This window comes from Panthera uncia, chromosome C2, assembly GCF_023721935.1.
Source record: "Panthera uncia isolate 11264 chromosome C2, Puncia_PCG_1.0, whole genome shotgun sequence".
Lineage (NCBI taxonomy): Eukaryota > Metazoa > Chordata > Mammalia > Carnivora > Felidae > Panthera > Panthera uncia.
Window position 1 is genome coordinate 122,151,404 of NC_064810.1, and position 20,827 is coordinate 122,172,230.

Here is a 20,827-nt window from a genome sequence, read left to right on the forward strand (position 1 = left end):
TTCACAAATTAAATCATGTAGATGCCATTCAAAGTTCCAGCCTACCATTTACCAGGGTCATCGATACCTGGGGGTTTTCAAAAGCTAAAACTGAGAAGCATTTCAGTGCTTGCATTCGAACCTGTAACAATAAATAAACAAAAAAAATGCATTTATGCATTTTAAATGTCTCAGAATCTAAACTCTTCTGAAAAAACAAAATACTAAAAGAAGGCCTCAAGGGAATAAAAATAACACCTGTATATCTGAAGAGTAGAGAAAGTTAAAAGCTGAAATCAATTTTGAATGAAAAGAACAGGAAAAAGTGGCAACTAAAATTCAGATAAATTCCTAATCAAATTTAAAAGAACAATGTACAAAACCCGATGTTAGTAAGACAAAGAAAACTTAATAACAATTAATCACCAACTGCCTTTCAAGTAGGGTACTTCTTCCCAAACTACAAACCAGAGAACTGAAGAAAAGACGAGAAACTAGGAACAAATGAAAAAAAAGTGTGCTCTTACAGTCATATACGGGATGGGGTTGGGGCAAAGAGAACAGAAGGAGAGGAAACAAAATTACAGTAAAAATTTGAAAAGGACTAAACTAATTTCGTTTTTAAAACACCCATGAATTGTGCTACTATTCCTCATAACTAGATTACTGAGGCCAAACTCTTGACCACATAACGGCATATTTTACAATTTGTAGGTGCTCCTATGAGAGCTATTATTTTTCACTCTTTCTGTTCAGTTTTCATCAGTCTCATCCTCACTTCCAAGCCTGAGTTCACATGTGATGTTTTTGTGTGCAACTCGAGATTGGCAGGCTGGGCAGCTGAAGTGTGGGGAAGCCCTGTCCCTCACTTTGGCAACGACCTGCTGCCCTAGCATGTGCACACCTAAAATGTGGGACATAAAATATGTCAGTGATACTGACAATGGAGCAAATGTTACAAAAAGCAATGTCACCAAAACCTTTTTCCTTCCACAACCCATAATCTGTTACAGTAGATAAGGAAGCTTGGTGCAGAAAAGACAAGAAAGAAAAGGAGGGAGAATTGAGGGAGTTAAAGAAGACAAAGAGGAGGGGCAGTGAGTAGCCACCCCAGCAATCGTTTCTTCGTGTGCCAGTGCTGACTGCTTCCTGCCTGTATGTGGCACAGGGCAGAGGAAGCAGCTCTCCCCCTGGCTCTGATTAATTTCAAGCCGGGTCCATTCCCCATTCCTATCCTTGTGAGTGCTTCACCAGGATCAAACTTTGGATCTCTCAAGTAGAAAGAACATAGGTAGTAGCAGGCTGCAATACAGCCAAGCACCAAAAAAAGAGCAGATCAGAATCAGTGCAAGAGGACAGAAGACAAAAAGGACTACTGCTCTCTCTGCTCTACAACAAACTCCTGGCATACCAGCACTAATGTGACACAATTAGGACAATGCCCCATTATTTGCTATAACTTACTAGTTGGACAACAATGAAGTGACACAAGTTTTAACGTAACGTTTGATTATATAACGTGATGCTGTTTACCTATATATAAAAGAGAGTGAAGAAAATTTAATTAGCAAGTCTGAAAACCTTTGACTTTTTAACCTAAAATACAAAACGGAACACATTTTAAATGTTGATATATATGTGGGTATACGCTGTAAGTTTGAGTCACTGTGGCTCAATCAAAGTCCTTTCTGACACAGCAAGCCACTGTTTCCACACACTTCAAGGCAACACCTCATGTGTGGCTTTGGCACTGACATCACAGCAGAGAAAACTGTAAAAATCAATAGCAAATCAAGTCACAACCATATTCTGAATAAAATGCAAAGGCAAGGGTGGCTTTTAAAATTTTTTAAAGAGGATGCTGTAGTATAACAATGCCCCATAACATTTTATTGATAAAATGTTATTCTTGGTCACAATATCTATCAAAGCACCAATAAAATAGATGGGCCTTCTAGATGAAGACTCTAGAAACCAAAAGTAAAGTATAAAAATCTGGCCATAATTTTTAACATCTTACTTTGTAAGATACTGAGGTTAGTAGGTGAGCAATATTCTGAACTGCACCATGGTTAAACAAAATTGTTTGATGATCTGGACCCTGTAAGAGAAGAGAATTAACAGTACATTAAAAAGAGTAATGATTCATTCCAACAAAACATTTACTTAAATGTAGAAAAGCACATCCGCTACAATGCAGAATTCTCAACTACCCTTCTCTTGCATTAATCCATCCTAACAAGGCAGAGTAGACAAGGGGCTGCCATTTCTTATGTCATCCCAGTTCTGTAGAACTGCTGCTTCCTTACCCACCACCCCCGCCCCCGCCCCAAATAATGAAGGGGACAAAGAAGCTACCCTGATAGGCACACGCTGTTTGCAGTTATTAAATAACACACCATCAGGGCAACAGAATCACTGTCAATTCTACATTTCATGTGCACAACCTTCCACTATGTCCACTGAAAATAGTGGTAATCATTCTTACAACTTTAGACTGATGAGCTCATCAGAGGAACTCTAAAACTAATTAAGTGCATGGAGAACTGGACCAAAGCTTAACTCATCTCAATACATCAGGAAAGTTTGAGTAATGGATGGTGGAAAACTAAACACTCCGTACTGAGAAGTGCAAGTGTTTTGGTTTCTGTTTCTATCTGATTTCTTTTTAAATTTTTTTAATGTTTATTTATTTTTGAAAGTGACAGAGACAGAGAAAGAGGGAGACCCAGAATCCAAAGCAGGCTCAAGCCTCTGAGCTGTCAGCACAGAGCCTGACATGGGGCTCAAACCCACAAACCATGAGATCATGACCTGAGCCAAAGTCGGCCACTTAATCGACTGAGCCACCCAGGCACCCCTATATCATTTCTCTTCTTAAATCATCATTTCTTAGCACAGGAAGGTGAAGAAATGGGAAAATTCGGGGGTTTTATTTTTCATCAACAATCTTCTACCAAGCAGTTTACTGAAGATCTTCAAAGTGACAGAAGCTAAAGGTTTATGCAGGGCTTTGAGGGTGCCACAGCTCTTATGTGATTTTAATTTTTTAATTTTTCAAAATTTATTTTATTATTATTTTTTAATGTTTATTTGAGAGACAGAGAAAGACTGAGCATGAGTGGGGGAGGGGCAGAGAGACAGAGGGAGACACAAACTCCAAAGCAGGCTCCAGGCTCTGAGCTGTCAGCACAGAGCCTGACGCGGGGCTCAAACCCACAAACCCTGAGATCATGACCTAAGCTGAAATCGGCCGCTTAACCAACTGAACCACCCAGGTGCCCCTAATTTATAATTTTTTTTTAAGTTTAAGTAATCTCTATACCCAGTGTGGGGCTTGAATCTACAATCCAGAGCTCAAGAGTTACATGCTCTAACAACTGAGCCAGCCAGGCACCCCTCCTATGCATTGATTTTATGTACCACCCACCCATTCAATAATGAAGTCAAAGCAAGGATAAGGATGCTACTTCATGCTTATCATTATTCAGAAAAGAAAAACACAGCAGGGAAACTTGGCTTTCCCTGGACTCACCAAAGGAAACCAGTTGCTAGTCTAGAAAAAACTCTGAAGCCAATTTTTCCAACCCACTCTTTAGCCAAGTAACAACTATCCTGTAGATGCTCATTCTTTCATGGACCAAAGCATCCATCATATGAAGTGGGGAGATTAATACTCACTGTCCTAAATCACAAAACACCCATATTCTATTTTATAGGTAATAATTCTATTAAAAGAGCACTTTAAAAAACAAAAAAACTTCAGTCATTTCTCTCTTAATTTCTATACATTTTCTAACTTCTCCTAATTTCTGATTATTAATTGATACATAATGTCCACACTTTATTCAGGCAAACCCACATTACATATATTAGGTACTTTCTAATGTCTCACTATTAAAAACAATGCTTTATTGAACTTTTTTTCTAATGTTTATTCATTTTTGAGAGACAGATAGCAGGGGAGCGGCACAGAGGGAGGGAGAAGCAGCTGTTGGCACAGAGCCCTACGCGGAGCTCAAACTCATGAACCATGAGATCATGACCTGACCCGAATTCAGAAGCTCAACTGACTAAGCCACCCAGGTGCCCCCATGCACATTCTTTCTAAGAGCTAGTTCATGTATGCAATATCTGTACTGATGAAGCCATATTATGAAAAAGATGAAGCACAATGCAATTTACTTAACATAACTGGTCCCTGCTGCCTACAAGACATAGTTTTTAAAATCCTTCAATTTCTTTGCCCCAACGATAGCAGCAAATAATGATGACAAAAGCAGCTCTTCCTCCTCTGTGCTTGTACATAGGATTGTGTAAAAATAATTACAAGGAAGCAATTAGTGACGGAACCAACTAGAGACAGAGCTTTCATTTGTTTCTTATCAAGTCTCTCTTGATCAACCTGGGCTAGTGAGGCAACATCCACAGGGTGGGAAGCAAATAAGTCACTAAGTTTTTAAGCTCCAAAAGACAGGTCTCAGAAGTTTCGGAGTAACCTGTTTGAGAGCGACAACAATTTAGTTCCAATTCATTTTACTAGCCCTTTTTCGCTCCTTAATAAATCAGGGAGAGAATTTCAAAGATATAATTAGGATTAGCTCATAAGACAAATGCTTTAATTATCCCTTTTTCTGTCTCCCCCTCCCCCAAAGTATGTAAATGTATTTAATATTGAGACCAGTACAGCTGACCCGTGAACAGTGGATTTGAACTGTGCGGATCCACTTCTATGTGGATTTTTTCAATACACACAGCACAGTACCATAAATGTATTTTCTCTTCATGATTTTCCTTATAACATTTTATTTGTTCTAGCTTACTTTATTATAAGAATACAGTATATAATACATATAAAACACAAAATATTGTAAGAAAACAGTATATAGTACATACAACACAAAATACTCAACTGCTTATCAGAAAGTCTTCCAGTCAATAGTAGGCTATTAGCAAAGTTTTAGGAAGTCAAAGGGTATATGCCGATTTTTGACTGAGCAGGGTTTGGCACCCCTGACCCTTGCACTGTCCAAGGGTCAACTGTATATTCAAATTTGTAAGTCTTAAGTCTATAAACTAAACAACACGAAAGTAAAAGGTTTTTATAGTTAATGACTAAAAGAGATCATTAAATCAATTATTTTCAAAGATTCACATTACTAATCAGTAGAAAAATTAACATTTTATTTTGGGCTAATTATCACTGGGTTTATAAATGCTATTACGTTTCCTAAAGTCTAGTTGTATCTCAGAACACTTAAATTTGGTCCTTTAATTACAGTGGCAAATGCTAATTATTATTAGCATATCAGCTAAAAGAAAGCTGAGTTAAGGTGATTTTCTCTGATAACATCTTCAGTTCTGTCAGTGGCATGATGCTGAGTGTAAGTTCTTTCCAGCAAAAGAACCAGTGATTTAATGGTATTCTTTCATCCACGATTTCAGCTAAAAAAGCACTGAGAAGTTTTAGATGAGCAAGCCTAAAAGGACTTAAAAGTTTCTGATGAGTCATTCTAAAAGCTATTGGAGGGGCGCCTGGGTAGCTCAGTTGGTTAAGCATCTGATTTTGGCTCAGGTCACGATCTCACAGTTCATGAGTTTGAGCCTGGCAGGGCAGAGCCTGCTTGGGATTCTTTCTCTCTCCTCTTTCTCTGCCCCTCTCCTACTTGCACTTTCTCTCCCTTTCTCTCTCATAAAATTAACGAACATACTTAAAAAAAATAAGATAAATAAAAGCTATTTGGGTAACTTCTGGAATGGGATTATTCACACTTCTCACGATGTAACAGTCATTTGACATGTAGTAGTTACACCCCCAGGTCCAACTTTCAGTGCTCCTTTGGGATTACTGTGGTTATAACTAGTAGATGCTGTGCTCTCAAGCACTCATCGCAGAAAGATTTTTAACAAGGCACAGGAGTTCTGGAGTATCCTTCTTTACCTATCTTCTCGGGCTGGCTAGAAGACTTCATTTCACTGTTGGAAAATTCTACACCTTGTTGAGTTCAGCTCCTTTTTAGCAAATGAATTGCAACAAAATTGTCATTTTTCTCAAAGGCTATCTTTGCTCACCTCAAGAGATTAAAGGAGTGTTTGATATCCCTGGTCCTACGAGTTAGCTTACACACTGTCAAATCAATCTGAAAAGTAAACTTCAAAGACTTTGATAAAATTCTTAAATTCTAAATGTCTTAAATAGAACTGAATAAGCTGTGAAAGTCAGCTAAGATTTGGGGATGGGAAGTGGTTAAACAAACAATAATGATACTTTTTGTGGAACCAAGTGATTTAATTTTCATTTCTTTGGGAAACTGATCTAAAATAGCATAGATCCATGATCTTCCTAATTTCATATGTTGGTGCTCACTTCTCTTTCCTATATTTCCTATAGTTTCCCAAACTCCTTACTTTGTCTTTGTATTATAAATATAGGTAGGTGAGTAATGCTGTCCTGAAAAACTTATAGAATCATCAGGCAACAAAAAATTATTTGTTTAGAAATTAGCAAATGTGTAGAAATTATGAAAGTTCCAAATAGATAATCACCCATGGCTATCAAAAGAGAACACTCAGTATATAAACTAGTAAGCAAAATAAGTAGCACTTTATGACACTGTTAAGTTTAGGTTCAGGCCCTTTTAGGAACAGAAATTTCTCTCAACAATTACCACAGAAGAATCTCCCACTTCTCCGCATAGGAAGGACATCACTTAAAACAATTTCCAACAATGAGAGTATGGGGAAATAGTCATGATCACATACTACTGGTAGGAGTATAAAATGGTACAACCCCAAAACAAGACAGTAAATATATGGTAAAATTACAAATGCACACACTTTGACTCAGCAATTCCGGTTCTTATAAAATGCTTTACACAAGTTATTTCTGCAGCATTGCTTTGTGATAATGTAAGACTGGAAACAAGGCAAATGTCCAACAATAGATAACTGGTTAAACAAATTATTGTATATAATATATAGTGTATACAATATAATTATTGTATATAGTATTTTACTATATTGGACATACTATATACAATACTATATATATATATACACAGTATACATATATATATATACACACACACACACACACAGTGTGTGTATATATATATATACACACACACACACACACACAGTATACTGTGTGTGTATATATATATAGTATTGTACACTATATATACACACGCTATATATATATACATACATATATACATATATGTACATATATACACTATATACATACATACATATACACACTATATATACATATACATATATGTACATATATACACTATATACATACATACATATATACACACATATATACACACACATACATATATATACACACAGTATATACACATACATATATATACAGTATACATATACTATATATATATACACACTATATACATATAAACTGTGTGTATATATATATAGTGTGTATATATATATATGTAGTATTGTATACAGTGTATATTGCATATAGTAAAATACTACACTACTATTGGAAAAAAAATGAGGGAGCTCCTTATGTACTGACATGGGGTAAGTTTTAAGTTAAGAAAAATGCAAGGTGCAGAACAGTATGTATGCAATGCTACCATCTGTGTCCCAAAAGGGAAAGAAGAGATATATACATAGGTCTGCTTATATATGTATGTTATCTCTGGGAGGATACACAAGGATGGCACGTCTTCTGAGACCATTTAAGATTTTACACTACAGAGAACATTTATTCTGGTTCTTACTTTACAGCAGTGTGAGAAGATCTGACAGATGTACTCCTGGGTGTAGCGGGACCTGCTGAGCAGCGCCATGAGATGTGGGATCACCGTGGCATCCTGCAGTCAAAGGAAAAGAGAGCACGGTAACAAGGAACTTAGGCATTGTGAATACACCTAACCAATTATTTCCATGAGCAGGTACATATGCAAGCTTCTTAGCTTAATCAGTCAATCAAGTCTCTTTAAGGAACACAGCAAAACAAAAACAACACAGTCCCCAAAACTGTTCAGGTAAAGGACAAGGAGAGGGGCTTCAATATTCATCCTCAACAACAAAATACAAGAATGGGAAATTCTCAATTTCTCTCCAATAAACAGCCTACATCCCCACAATAAAACAAAATCATTTCAAAAGACTTGACAGAAATCTGTTCTGAAACCAAAATGTGAATAAGATATACAATAATAAATAGCCTATAAGGAGTAAATATATAAAAATAACAAGTGACAGTTTTGATCTCTGAGATGTTGCAGTATCAGTAACTAGCAAGAATCAGTATCAGTAACTAGTAAGAATTATGATGACTGTAGTTAGCTAATTTCAATCTTCACAAGACAATTTATAAAATATCAACTTCTCACTTAGAGCATGTTCTCTGCCTACTGCTGACACTTAGCAAGATACATGATGGAGCAGTGGAAGAGAGGAGAATCTGCCCAAACTGCTGCAGGGCTCTCCAAGAATCTCTTTTTTCTTAGGGTGCAAAGGCAATTAAAAGTTGAAAGGTATTTGGACTGAACCACAGATGGAAAAAGAGACTTAGCTCAAGCCTCCTAGTCAATGCTGTCATGAGTCCTGGAGCTATATATCCCAAACATGAATGTGCATGCAAAATCCCAGGGGATATTCAGTATGTGCAGATTCTGATTCTGTAGGTTTGGAGTAGCATCTAAGCTCTCAGATGCAGCTGATGCTGCTGGTCCATAGACCACACTTTGACAAAAGACAACAGAGGGCAAAGAAGGCAACTTAAGAGTACCATGCTGGGGGACACCTGGGTGGCTCAGTAGGTTAAGTGTCCGACTTTGGCTCAGGTCATGATCTCATGGCTCACGGGTTTCAGCCCCTCATTAGGCTCTGTGCTGACAGCTCAGAGCCTGAAGCCTACTTCAGATTCTGTGTTTCCCTCTCTCTCTGTCCCTCCCCCACTAGCACTCTCTCAAAAATGAGTAAAAACGTTAAAAAAAAACCTTTTTTTTTTTTTTTTTTAAAGAGTATGTTGGCATGTTGGGATGAACAAGATTTGGGGTTTCCCTTAGAAAGAAAAAGAATGCCCAAGATATATAACAGCTAAGTAGGAAAATAGAAGGCTGCTGATTTCCTATAAGTAGAATCTTTCCCTTGGCTTGTTAGTATAATCCTCTATATTATCATAAGCAGTTTAAAAACAAAATGAAAAATTTAGAAAACTTCAAAGAAAATCACAGAAAGAAAAGGAAGAGAGAAGATGAGAATGTCAAGCACATGTCTGTTTTTATGGGGGTGGGGGTGGGGGCAATGGTTACATTGATAGAAGACAGGGAAACAAGTAGCAGCTAAGAAAACAGGCAATTGAAAGGATGCTACAAAAGCTTCTCTTAAGCTCCTGAAACTACTTCCACCTCCTTTCTTTCCTCCATTGCTCGCTCATCCTGCAGTTTTCCTGTTACACCTGCCTCCTTTCTGCCAATTGTCTCACAGATCTGCAATTTATAGTTGATTAAACAAAGCAAAGAACAGTTGCATAATTTGCCCAAAGGCACCCATCGGACAAAAAGGATTTCAAACTAGACATCCTGTCCTCTTCTAAGTGGACTGCCTTGTTTTTCAGTCTACTGCCTGAGTTGCTATGCCTGCTAGCTCTATACAATCCAGATCACAGACACCAATAAATTAAACTAAAACACTGTCATTATCCTATGCAACACTTTTCACAGACTCACATTGTCTCTGAGGCATAAAACTGAGATGTTTCATAATTTAGACATTCTCACTGTGAAAGCCACTTAATGTCCCTGAGCCTAATTGTTCTTATGTAAAAATTAAGTTGGTATAAACCAGTTTTCCAAATTATGTACCATGATCCATTAGTGGGTCATAAAATCATTTTGGAAAATGAGGAGGAAGGAGTTAAAACTGCTGGCCAGGATCAATTCCTCACTGTTACCGGGAATGTAGAGAAACTTATAGGGTAAAGAAGACAAGTGATTGGTTTAATCTCTTTGTAAACATCAAAATAGGACCTTCAGGGAAACTGACATTTATTAGGAGGAGAGTTCTTCTCTGTATAAAGCTTTGTGGAGGATGTCCCCAATTTAGGACAGCTTAAAGCATAAATCATTAGTTCTCAAAGAGTGGTCCATGGACCAGCAGCCTCTGAGCTACCTGGAAACTTGTTAGAAAAGCAAATTCTCAGGCCCTACCCCAGACTCACTGAATCAGAAAGTCGGGCAGTAGGTTCCAGCAATCTGTGCTTAATAAACCCGCCAGGTAATCATGGTCTATGCTCGAGTCTAAGAACTGTTGTACTGAACAGTATCGATCTATGAAGAATAGCTCCCTGAAGAATACTGTACAAATTCCTGCTGTGTAAAATTGAGATGTTGCATAATTTAGAGCTTCCCTGCTGTGTGAAGTGACCCATGAACCTCACTTACAGACCTTATGCATCATTATGGGCCAAAGGAGCATGTGTCCAATGTGGGGAGGATGGACTATAGAGACTCATGACATTCCATCCTCCCCCTGCTTGCTATGCCTATGCCTCTTGATTGCTTATATTCTTGAAATATTCGTAAAATGTGATTCTAGATAAGAACAGTAATGTGTCCTATCTGACACTGATTCTTTGTGTTGGCTCAGAGAAACACAACCAGTGTATTTTTAAGAACAAGAAAGGTTAGAATAGAAACCAGAGGGCATCACATTTATAGAATTGTTTTGTGAAGACTGTCACAGGAATATTCTTTCTGTCTTCACCTCCCCCCCACCGCCCTGCATCCCCTTTCTCTCCCTCTCCCTGTCTCTGTCTCTGTCTCTCTCTCTCTCACACACACAGTGTGGCAATGGAAAATGTATTTATCATGGATTATAGGTCAGAGAGTTTGAAAAATATTGGCCTGGATAATGTTCGTTAAGAAGTCTTATGTAATCAATAAATAAATGCCCCCTAATAATCCCTGAGGTTTTTGAAATCTATTGAATGACTCTAAAGATCTCCAGATTCTCTCACACATGTTCTGATTCTAGCCTGGCAAACAAGCCTCCTATAGGCTGGTTCTGGGTCACCTCTCCAGTTGAAACTAACACTGATGACTTTCCCACATTAGACTACTCTGCCCACCGCCCTGCATATTCTTACACAGATCTTTCCTAGAATGGCCTCTTTCCTCTCCACTTCTCTAAATCTTATCCATTATTCAAGATCCAGGTCAAATTCTCTGTAAAGCTGACTCTGCTGGATTTAACCTAGAGTAAGTACATTAAATATATTGTCTTTAATTTGGTATTAGGAGATCAAAATAGGTTTTTTAAACAGCTTATAAATTCCTCAAGGTCTGATACTATCTTCCACTTCTTTAAAAGATCTAGAACATCTGATATCTGCCTACTGGCAAACACTGACATACTTGAGATTTTCCCATAACATAATTATGATGACTTTTGAGATGCCGAATAAAGCAGAAGTAGGTTGTTAGTGAAAGCTAACTGATGATTCAAACACTTCTACAACTCACTGTATACAGTAGCTCCTCTGGAGTGACGGGACTGGTGAAGATGGTGCGCAGGCACCGGAGGCAAGCTTCAATGAACTTCAGGTCTGGAGACAGTAGTCCTGTCAATAGAAGAGAGATGTGAGACTCCTTTCAATCCGTATTTTAAACACTGCAAATTGATTCTAATTTTTACTTGTACAAAAATGACTTCCTTACATACCTTGCAGTAAGGCAGGGATAATATGGCAATCTAGAAGAGACTTGACGTTGTTTTCAGTACCCATAGCAAGACTCCCCAATACCACTGCACATTCAGTTTTCAACTCTGTGCTTGAGGTTTCTTGCTGAAGCAAGTACAATAATCTAAAAAGAAGGAATTTGACAAACAGAGAAGACTAAAAAAAATTAAACACAAGTAAATTAGCTAAAAGTAATGTGACAGAAAAATGCTACCAATACATCCCACATACTAAAAGTATGGTTGGTGAGCTTATAGAAGGCTAGGAAATGGTCATTTGTTTATATCAATTACTAACTTAATAAAGGAATATTTGGGTAAAAAATCAAGAAGAGAGTTTATTCATTTTGAGCCAAAGAACTATTACATACAATCTTAGAATTTATCAGAACTATTATTCTGAAATTTGTCCACAAGTAGACAGAGCAGCACCACAGTCCATGTTATCTTCCACTCCAGGATATGAAGACTCTGGACAGTCCAAGCCAAGTGCTGTCAGATCTCAAATTCAGACTAGAAAGGGACCTGGACTATCCAGAGGTATAGTTCAGAGATCACAGAGGTTTAGCCAGAAGAAATAATCAGAGTCCTTGTGCAACTCTTCAAGCAAGGAAAACTCTTCTCTCCCCAGTTCTCCCATTTGGGAAACCAGGAGATCCTCTCATTTCTACCCCAGCCCTGCCTGTGAAGCAAATATTCCCTAAACTCTAATCATCCACCACTTACGACCATCTCCTTTATGTTCTACAGTAAAACACACACATTCCTTAAAGTATATTTACATACACTGAACACTAATCCCCTAAGAAAGGCTGCTGAGAGTTTTATGGTTACCACAGTATATATTTGAGGTCAGTTATGATAAAAACAATAAAGCCATCCATCCTGCATCAAAAGACAGATATGAAGAAAAGAAAAAAACAAAGTATTAAAAATTCTGAATAAAAAACTTATAGCCAGTGTACATAAAACTTAGTTCTGAGTACCAAAGGCAAAGAGAAAGTTATACAGTTATCACTGTCTGCCAAAAAGAAGCTTATTTAGTTCATCAGACAAAAGATCAAACTTTCTAAGTTAAAAAACAGCAAATTCTAAAAATTAGAAATTAAAAAAAAAGCAGGATTAAAAATCAAGCAGGAATTTTTGTCAATTTATTTTAAAAAGGTTTTGAGAATCCTAAGAAATTATTATCCAATCATATAAAACTGCCAAAGCTCTCTGAGGAGATAGAGAAGAATCAGGCTGGTATATATTGTCTATCTACCCAACACATCTTTATTATAGGGTCAATGATCTTCCTGAATTTCCAAAAAGTATTAATATATTTGCTTCATATTCCATTCTCTGGTATTTAAAAATTCCTAAAGATATGCTTCATATATTTCAAAGCATTTATTTTAAAAATTAAGAGGCTTTTAAAACAAGATAGACAACATAGAAAAAAGATGGGTCTTACAGAGGAGAATGAGAAACACATCAGAAACTTAGTATGAATAGCAGAAAAGGGGATGATAGCAAACATACCTTGGAACAGCTCCTAAAACAATGAGATTGGCTTTCTGCTTGTTGTTTCCAATTACAGCATTTTTCATGTCTCTGAATTCAGGGGAAGAGAAAAGGGCAAGGGATGTTGAGACCTCACAGAAACATCAATGATCAATTCTTTGCACTTTATCTTTACTATGCAACATCTTGGATTGACAAGTATAAATATCAGTGACAAAGTGAAACCCCGATCCTTTTTCACCTGGAGTACCAAAGGGAAGAACAGAGATAGGTACTGAGTGAACCTGAGGGCTGTAATACAGGAAAGTAGGGGAGTGGGGGAAGTGGGAGATACCCTGAGCACTCATAAAAGACTTCCAATACAAAGAATGTTGAGTTCTTCAGAAAAGGCCCACACATTATATCTAACGTTGCTTCAGGGATCATGATTTTGTTCCTTTCTTTCCTATTTTTCTGACTTCTTTGGGCTGATTGTTTCTTATGGTTCCATTTTATCTCCTTTTATTGTCTTATTAGCTGTGCTTCTTTGAGTTTTGTTTTGTTGCTTTTTAGTGGTTGTCTTACGATTTACAGTATGTATGTTTTAACTTATCACAGTCAGTCTTCAAGGAATATTATCTTATTTCGTTTGTGTTCTAAGAGCCTTGCAGACATATACTTCCATTTTTACATCCATTCTTTGTGCTATTACTGTCATACGTATTTTTTTAATTGGTTAGAAATAACAATATACTGTTACTATTTTTTTAGTTAAGCAGCCTATTACCTTTCAAAGAGATTAAAAAGTAAGAAAAAAAACCTTTTATTTCCCACATATTCACCCACATTTTTTATTGTAGCTACACTCAGATCTTTACTTCCTCAGGAGTAAAACTTGATTCCACAAGAACAGTATCTCTATGAATGACCAATTGGTTCACAAACACTGACTGGTCCCAAATGACAGGTTGAGAAAAAATAAATAGCTCCATGTAAACAGAGTACTACTAATAAGATGATTAATAAAAAATACCCTCATCAGTCAGTAGTTCTATCTTAATATAAAACACTAGAATGCTAAGTGATTCTACACAGCAGTGGTTCTCAAAGTGGGGAAGAGAGGATTAAAGCCCCATAGGGGCATTTTGGAAGTTAATGAGGGTGTGTGGAAATTTCTGGCCATAGTTTTACAATTAGAAAGTGTTTTTTGTATACTTTTAAAGAAAATGGTATTTTTCAGTATTGCATTTGTCCTGTAAATAAAAAGAAGATTATACTTTTTATTATAAGTTATTTCATTTTGGGAAATCAGACCACCAGCACAGTGTCCACTCACAGTACTAGAGTTATCAATACATCAGTCCACATTTTCAGCTCTTGCACTCACACTGCTGAAGTTTTCTAACGTATTCATGACTAAATGTTTACATATGGAAACATTATAAAGTATCTTAAAATTTTTTTTCACTTATACTATAAGCAGGGAAGGCATTATATTATTTTTGGAGTTATGTATGTGAGGAGTTTTATTATTACTAATTTAATTTCAGGGTAGTACAGGCGTCATTAACAAATATTTATGGGGGGGATCACGTCTGACAGTGTTAAGACCATCAGTATAGAGCCTCAAAGTTCTTAGCTCACCAATTTCTTTCGTATCCCCAATAAGTTCCTCTACATTCTCACACAGTGTCTCTTTTGACTCTTTCTAGGCAACAGAGCTCTAACATATACAGAAATGTTTTGTCAACTTTGAAACTTAGAATCCTAAAAAATTCTATAATTGGTAAACCATGATTTTGTAGAAAAACAGTGGAAAACAGGGAGAAAAAGCTACTTTAAAAAATCAACAAATGTTATAGTCAGCATGTGTTTCCAATACCAACCAAAATCATCGGCATTAAAAACCCTGATAATAATTATAATACCTTTTCTCCTTAATTACCTTCTTCAATTATGGCAGAAAAATACTGCTATGATGCAGTGATGTGCTGAAAGCGGATTCTTGCCACAAGTTTTTGAATGGCATTTTCCCAAGTTTGGAGCCAACCACTGTTGGCCTAGTCTTCCTCCCAGTAGCTCAGTGCCTGAAGGTAGGTCTATTTTTTTTCAGGGCCTTATCTGTTTCTCTCTATAAACCATCATTCAGATCTTCTACATGGTTCACAGGGGAAAAGTAAGAGTATTTTTTCATTTATGGGGACTAAGCTGAATGAAGCTTACTAGGGTTTTAACCAAGTTCTGATAGACAATTATAAAATCATGGGATATCAAAGCCTCACAGAACAAAGCATAGGCTTCTACCTCCTTATGGAGATTTACTTCTCAATCATCAACTTATAGACCCTAACTTAGCAGTTTACCATTTACTTTCGTCTTCTTGCCTTCTCTTAATGTGTTCTGTCTATACTAATGTAGCACATCCATTTGTCCAGCAGATATCTATTGAGAGCCTATTTTTTTTGCCAGGTACCATTCTCTATTCTGGAATTCCCAACAGGAACATTTCCCCAGATTTCTCTCCACTCTTCCTAAACTAAGCAGAAATGAGGTGTCCTTACATTACCTTATGTGTTCCAAGTATCTGAAACCTCACAAAAGTAAATGTTTTTATAGACAAAAGCAAACCAAACCCCCTCCAAAACCAATTTTCCAGTTCTCTTAATAGTTCACAAAAAAGACATGAAGGAGGTAGCTGGTAGTTACAGAGTAAATGCAGACTGAAGAGAATACAATTACTAAAATGGACCAAGGTCTAAAGAAAATAATTCTTGCTACGGCTTTCGTAAGTAAAATAAATATATCTATGGTACATAATGAAGAGACCTTAACACCCAGCAAATAAATTCTCGTCAGGTGTTAACTATAAAGGGATACTAGAAGATCATTTCTATGAAATAGTTACAACCAAAAGAAATAATCATTAGCATATATACTTATCTGTAGCAGATCTAAATATGGTATAAGATTAAATCTCAGAGCCAGCCAGAGTGTAGCTATTTTCTCTCTCTTCTCCTTATCCCCCCTCTCACACCTTCCTGTGGCTAACTTTACTCATCTTTCAGGTCTGATCATAGATATTCATGTCACTTCTTCCAGGAAGCTTGCCCTGACAACTCCCAGGTCTGGGTTAGGTGTCCCTGCTAGCTACCCTCTAACATAGCACATTCATTATTTTGTTAGGATAGAGGTCTATTTCCTCTTGGGAGGCAAGAAAGCTAGTATGACCTGAAAATATCAGAGAGGTTACTATCAATGGATCACAAAATGCACCACAGAGAAATCCAGATTTCTGTAAAATGCAAACTCACAACTATCATCCAAGATGGGAGCACAAAAAAATTATGCAAAACTTATATACTGCCTTGAAGTTTACAAAGCATTCCATATCTATTATTTTATTTAATCTTCATCACAATCTTGAGTAATATTAACCCCATTTTACTGATGAGGAAGCTAAGAATCAGGTTTGGGGCTTTTCTCAGAGCTCCACATTAAATGATAGAGCCAGTCTCAATCAATGTCTTTTATGTCAAGTGTTTTTTCCATTACCTCCAGCATATCAGGCAATCAGAACAAACTGATCAAAAAGAAGTCAGCTAATGTATTTCCTTTTTCCTCCCGTGTTTCAATTTCACATTTTATACAAGATAAAAGCATTTCTCATTTTAAAGATATCCTTTTCCCAGTAGACCAAAGGAATATATCTCATATATACCAACTTTTTAAAAAATGTTTATTTTTGAGAGAGAAAGAGAAAGTGTGTGCATGCCCAAGCAGTGGAGGGACACAGAGAGAGGGAGATAGAGAATCCCAAGCAAGCTCTGTGCTGATAGCACAGAGGGGGCTCGAACTCATGAACTGTGAGATCATGACCTGAGCTGAAATCAAGAGTTGGACGCTTAACTGAGCCACCCAGGCGGCTCTCATTATCTACCAACTTTTAATACTCAAAGGAAAAAATGCCCTACTTATATACTACTGAAATTCAACAATTAAATTTTGAGCTCAGCACTGTGTTAGGCTCTATAAAGAATACGAAAGCATCACATAATGGGATGTTTGAAGAGTTTACAATCTTCTTGGGGAGATAAAAACAACACTAACAATGTAAAGCAGTGCTATATTATAAATCAAGTGCTTATAGGCCTGAGATAAATAGATGATCAGACAAGCTTACCAGGTTTTTAGGCAATGGCAGGAACTAAATGAACCTCAGAAAACGGCCAGGATTTAGATAGTGAATGGGAAGGGCAAATGGAAAAGCCATTCATAGAAGACCATATTGGAAATGAACACATCATATTTCTAGGGCAGGACCAGGAGCCTAGATTAAAAAGAAGTGTCCCTTTAAAGTGGGAATACTAAGCAGAACATAAAGAAAAGTGATAGGCAGAAGAGACAAACTAAAGAGGGATAGATTAAGGAGCAATCAAGTTTCCAACAGAAAAAGCGTATCAAGGAAGCAGTGACTAAGGAAGGTAAGCTGAATGTGGATTGGATGGGAATGCAGATAATACTAGAGTCAAGAAAGGGAACTAAACGGCTGATGCCCTTCCTCTGTGGTCCCATAACTACTACCCTGTACTTATGATTACCACAGCATTCACTAACCAAACTATAGTGGACTGTCTATTTAGCTATCTGACTCCTTCACTAGACTTCTGGATCTTCCAGAGCAATGACTTTATTATTTATTTGTACACACTCTCACCCTATCACAATGCCTAGCACATGGTAGGCACTCAGTAAACGTTTGCTGAAGGAATTACACAATCCTTCCAGGTATCAGGTTATGTGAGACTAAGATGGCAGCCACGAGAATCATTAATACAGAGCACATTCTGAAGAAGCAGTTAATAAGATGATTTGATGGGTACAGGAAATTGGATATATATCTCAAGTGACTACTTCAAGTCTGAGTTCCTGGATGCAGAGAACAGTAGGAAGCTTGGAAAATAAGTCCCTTAACAAGACAAAGATCTATCTTGATTTTGGACACAATGAATTATCTTTGAGGTGAGACAAAAAATATCCAGGTAGGAAGCTAAAAGGTAAGCCTTGGGAATATCCCACTCTTTGAAGATGGGAGAAGAAGCCAATATTAAGATGTTACAAAAATGCATCTGTTAGGGTATGTTCTTAGCTAAAATCTACCTAGAATCTCTTATTTGCCCGCCAATAAATGGACTCAAGAAGCATCTACTTTTACGTGGAGGTTAACCTTTCTACTTCCTTTCTTTAGTCTGAAAGAGATTAATTTTCAGTGTGGAATAGAAAAAGGTTTAAATATTAAACCAATATGTACAGTGCCTACCAGAACTTCTGTCTAAATTAGAATATTAGGATAGTGATCAAAACCAAGAGAGAAAGTAAACACTGCACTTTGCAGTTAAACAATAAGAAAAAAATTTTAAAAGAACTGGGATCTAGACCTGCTGGGGAAAGTTTTAGTCAATCGGTCAAAACAGTGTAACAGCCAAAACAGCATAAATTTTAAATGAAAACCTAATACCTAAAAACAGAAAATTATCTTTAAAATCATTGAAGGCTGAAACCACAAGCTAAGGATCAAGTATATCATTTTCATTTTGAACCAGTATTACTTTTCACTTACCTGAAGAAGCTCCTGTTTGGAATATTGTACACTCAATTCTTGGTCTAACTGGTATGAAGTAGCCAAAAAAATACACTGGATACTGAAAACTACAAACTGATATAAACTTTGACCTCCTTCTGAAAACTCCCTGGTCATAAAGACAAAATCACATTTGTGGGTAGCTAGACTAAGGTGACATGGTGAACGACTTACAAAATTATTTGGACTTGCAAAATTATAAACATACTCACTCCCCTGTCCCTGTAATTATAATTATGATGTACTTTTTGGAGAATATAACATGCAAACACCCAAGTATAATAAGCTTTCCATTATCAAGGATGGTTAGGGAGTGAGATATGCTCATATTCTAATTAAAGTTACCAGTGCCACATGTGAACTGCCAATTGTAGAAGAATTAGATAACGGGACATTAGATAATATCCAAATTGAAATTATTTTTAACGTAAGGGTTTGATCCAGGAGGCACTTGAGAAATTTACAGCGAACTTCCCATTTTAAGTCAACTGAGGCATTTATTGTGTACCTGCTATACATACAAATTGAACAGAATTGAAAATGGACAGTACTTTAGGTCTTTTTTTTTTTTAATAAATTACCCTGTTGTGTAGATTTTTTGGAATGTACATGGCATTAGATACAGATCTAATTCACTAGCTCAGAAATTAGAAGTTAACATATTTAACTCTTTGTTTCATCAGTGTGTAGTTACAAATCACCCTACATTCTCTAAAAATGAAGAGTGCAATGTAATAACTGCATTAAAATAAATGCCAGATTTTAGAGAATAATAAATTTTTTTAACACATGTAATCATTCCAAAGAACATCAAAAATGTTAGAACATTATAATATGGCAGCAGTAAGTTAAATGTTCTACAAATATGACAAGATATATATACACATATGTATACAAATATACAGCTATTCTTGATATTCAAAATTAACAACACATATATAAACAGCTTACCTATCTGTGCATAAAACTGTATCATCTGATTTAATAATTTCTGGAAAAACTTGCCAACCTTTTAAATAGACTGAATGGTCTCAAAATACATAGGTTTAAACAAGTAAGACTTACAGTCATTCCATTTCATTTGGTATATGGTCATTTTTATTTATATTTGTCTACAACACTTTTAAAAGTAACTAACAGAACCATTTCTTTTGAATTATCCTAAAACTTATACTTTAATTAAAAACTTCTCAAAATCCAAAGCCTTGATTTTATGAAAGCGCATATCTTTAGCTCATGCAAGGAAAATGGGACATATCTATATTCTACTAAAACCAAAGGTACATAATTTCCTGGAACCAGAAAATCAAGTAATCATTACTAAAATAAACTTATATCATCAGCACATTAAAATATGTTGTAAAATAGGGGCTCCTGGATGGCTCAGTTGGTTGAGCATCCAACTCTTGATTTCGGCTCAGATCATGATCTCACAGTTTGTGGGACTGAACCTGTTTGGGCTCTGTGGTGACAGCACAAAGTCTGCTTGAGATTCTCTCTCCCCCGCCTCTTTGCCCTCCCCCCTGCTCATGTTCTCTCTCTCAAAATAAACAAACATTAAAAAATAATTTAAAAAAGGCGGGGGGGGGGGCACCTGAGTGGCTCAGTCGGTTAAGTGTCCAACTTCAGCTCAGGTCATGATCTCACAGTCCATGAGTTCAAGCCCCACATCGGACTCTGTGCTGACAGCTCAGAGCCTGAAGCCTGCTTCTGATTCTGTGTCTCCCTCTCTCTCTGCCCCTCCTCTGCTCATGCTCTGTCTCTGTCTCAAAAATAAATAAAAACATTTAAAAAATAATAATGATAATAAATAAAATACCTCAGAAAATAATTTTTAGAAGTGAATACTTGGTGAAAACCTCCCAACAATTCCACAGTACCCTCAACTGAGTTTAACAAGACATCCAGTCTAGTTTCCCCATTCTATTCAACTTGGAAACTACAAAGCCAGCCAAATTTGCTTATATCATTTTTTGCCTGTCAACACAGGGCCAAGTAGGG

General features: G+C 36.7%; 1 protein-coding gene across 1 annotated transcript in view; it reads right to left on the reverse strand.

Moving 5' to 3' along the window:
* ARMC8 (armadillo repeat containing 8) overlaps positions 1–20,827 on the reverse strand; it is a 107,387-nt gene that overhangs the window by 54,375 nt on the left and 32,185 nt on the right. The window contains exons 3-8 of the mRNA XM_049628763.1: positions 13,228–13,299; positions 11,686–11,828; positions 11,487–11,584; positions 7,734–7,826; positions 2,000–2,080; positions 46–121 (exon numbers count right to left, since the gene is read on the reverse strand). Coding sequence (XP_049484720.1) covers positions 46–121; positions 2,000–2,080; positions 7,734–7,826; positions 11,487–11,584; positions 11,686–11,828; positions 13,228–13,299 — 563 coding nt within the window. The remainder of the gene's footprint in view (positions 1–45; positions 122–1,999; positions 2,081–7,733; positions 7,827–11,486; positions 11,585–11,685; positions 11,829–13,227; positions 13,300–20,827) is intronic.